This window comes from Micromys minutus (assembly GCF_963924665.1).
Source record: "Micromys minutus genome assembly, chromosome: 5".
Lineage (NCBI taxonomy): Eukaryota > Metazoa > Chordata > Mammalia > Rodentia > Muridae > Micromys > Micromys minutus.
The window spans coordinates 45,006,715-45,009,651 of record NC_137974.1 but is presented as its reverse complement, the minus strand read 5'-3'; the positions used below and the strand labels follow the sequence as shown (position 1 = coordinate 45,009,651).

General features: G+C 43.8%; 1 protein-coding gene across 1 annotated transcript; it reads left to right on the top strand.

Moving 5' to 3' along the window:
* Positions 1-1,411: 1,411 nt before the first annotated feature.
* OXGR1 (oxoglutarate receptor 1) lies at positions 1,412-2,425 on the top strand (the record flags this gene model as incomplete). The annotated part of the gene is made up of 1 exon (XM_080916746.1): positions 1,412-2,425. The coding sequence occupies one exon, from the start codon at positions 1,412-1,414 to the stop codon at positions 2,423-2,425; it is 1,014 nt and encodes a 337-aa protein (XP_080772872.1).
* Positions 2,426-2,937: the final 512 nt, after the last annotated feature.

The window sequence follows — 2,937 nt, the reverse complement described above, 5'->3', positions numbered from 1 at the left end:
CCACCCATCTATTCACTCCATCCTGTCTCTCTGTCCTGGCATTCCCCTACACGGGGGCATCAAGCTTTCACAGGACCAAGGGCCTCTTCTCCCGCTGATATCTGACAAGGCTGTCTATCCTCTGCTACATTTGCATCTGGAACCATGGGTTCCTTCATGTTTACTCCTTGGATGGTAGTTTAGTCCGAGAGCTCTGGGGGGATCTGGTTGGTTGATATTGTTGTTCTTCTTATGGGGTTATAAATCTCTTGAGCTCCTTCAGTTCTTTCTGTAACTCCTCCATTGGGGACTCTGTTCTCAGTCCAGTGGTTGGCTGTGAGCATCTGCCTCTCTATTTGTCAGGCTCTGGCAGAGCCTCTCATTTAGTTAGAAAAAAAATCCTCCTTCTTGCTGGGTTCAGATAAAATATTATCACATCAGCAACTTTTTTGAAGTATCTCTTCTCTCTCTCTCTCTCTCTTTGTGATCTCTGTAGTCTTGGACTATGGTCTACCAAATGATTGATTTATAGGTTAACAACCATTTAGCATTACTGAGTGTTTATTACATTACTAGATATATGCCAACTATTTTTCTTATTAAAAATATGTATGTTATCTGTGATAACGTTATATTTCTGTGTCCATTGCCTGCTTCAGACTTTGATAGTATTTTCATCTTTTAGAAATGGAAAACTGCTAGGATACCCTACAAATATGCAAGTGAATAATATATTTTACATTCAAGATATTTATATTCAAACAATACACTCACAATAACTTATCTTTTAGTAATCAGGGTACTACACTTAATTTTCTGTCAAACTTTTCAACGGAAAGCCATAAAAGCCAAAACAAAAAAAATTAAAATGGTAAGGAGCTGAAGAAAGCTTCTTAGGTGCTCATAGAGGCAAAATGGCTAAGGTGGGTGTCATCCATGTGACCAGAGTCCAGACTCTTAACTAATGCACTACACTGAGGAACCCACCCATCAACACACAGGGACACTTCTTTGAAGGAATTAAAACCGATTGGGAGAGCTGAAATTTGACTTTGAATGACCCCACATAGTGCTGCAATTCATGGCAGGTGTGACTGTGTGCCTTCATTCATCTGTGTGCCTGTGTACAGGGAAGTCAGAGGTTAAACTTCGGTATCAGTCCTCAGACACCACCCACCTTGCCATTTTGTGTCAGGCTATCTGCTGGGCTTGGAGCTGCCAATACCTTCATGGGATCCAGCCTCTTCCCCACAGGCTCCCTTCAGAGACTGAAGAAAGAAAGAGTGACATAGTCAGGTGTTAGAGCTATGCCCACAAGTCGATCGTTGTTTACATGGATACTTTCTGCTTTCTTTCAGCTAGTTTATTTTTGCCAGACCTCCATGGCCAAAGCACACTCTTGCATTTTCTCACAAGATGAAAGAAGGGAGCCATGACTGAACTACTGGACAGTCCAGTCAATGATTCGGATTTCCTGGATTACATAGCTGGTTGGGGAAACTGCACCGATGAGCAAATTTCATTCAAGATGCAGTACCTTCCCGTCATCTACAGCATCATCTTTCTCGTGGGCTTCCCGGGGAATACAGTGGCAATTTCCATCTACATTTTCAAGATGCGACCGTGGAAGAGCAGCACCATCATCATGCTGAACTTGGCCCTGACGGACTTGTTGTATCTGACCAGCCTCCCGTTCCTCATCCATTATTATGCAAGCGGGGAAAACTGGATTTTTGGGGATTTCATGTGCAAGTTCATCCGATTTGGCTTCCACCTCAACCTCTACAGCAGCATCCTATTCCTCACCTGCTTCAGTATCTTCCGTTACGTGGTGATCATTCACCCGATGAGCTGTTTTTCTATTCAGAAGACTCGATGGGCAGTGGTGGCTTGTGCTGGGGTGTGGGTTATTTCTTTGGTAGCTGTCATGCCCATGACTTTCCTGATTACGTCAACCACCCGGACCAATAGGTCTGCTTGCCTGGACCTCACCAGCTCAGACGACCTCACTACGATCAAATGGTACAATCTCATCTTGACAGCCACTACTTTCTGCCTGCCCTTGGTGATAGTGACACTTTGCTACACGACAATCATTAGTACCCTGACTCACGGACCTCGGACCCACAGCTGTTTTAAGCAGAAGGCTCGGCGGCTGACCATCCTGCTCCTTCTTGTGTTCTATATATGTTTTTTACCCTTTCACATCTTAAGGGTCATTCGGATTGAATCTCGCCTGCTTTCAATCAGCTGCTCCATTGAGAGTCACATCCACGAAGCTTACATAGTTTCTAGACCATTAGCTGCCCTCAACACCTTTGGCAACCTGCTGTTGTATGTCGTGGTCAGCAATAACTTCCAGCAGGCATTCTGCTCTGTAGTGAGATGCAAAGCCAGTGGGGACCTTGAACAAGCAAAGAAAGACAGTTGCTCAAACAATCCTTGAGTCACACCATTTTGTCAAGGTTAGGGAGTTGGACCAGTGGTAAAGCTCTTTACAGGCAAATGTGAGTGTCTGAGATAGAATCTTCAGAACACACATAAATAGTGCGTGGTAGCAAGTATCTGCCCCCATGGACATGGAGATAGGAGAAGCCTTAAAGGATTGAGGGCTATGTAGCCTACTGTACATAGTGACTAATCTCAATGACACCTTGTTTCCAAGGAGATAAAAGGGAAGGACAAGTGTTTGAGGCTGTCCTTTGAGCTCTACATGTATACTGTAACATGTATTCATGCCCCGACACAAAGAGCCACATGTCATTCACACATACATACTCATCAAATACCAATCAGCCCATCATCCATCCATCTCACATACACATTCATCAAATATCAATCAATTCATCCATGCATCAATTAAGATTAATAACTCCTGATAATTAGCATATAACTTCCAAGAAATCCTGAATACCCCCTCTCAGTGGATCCCCCAGTAACTACAGAGTACTCAGGTCA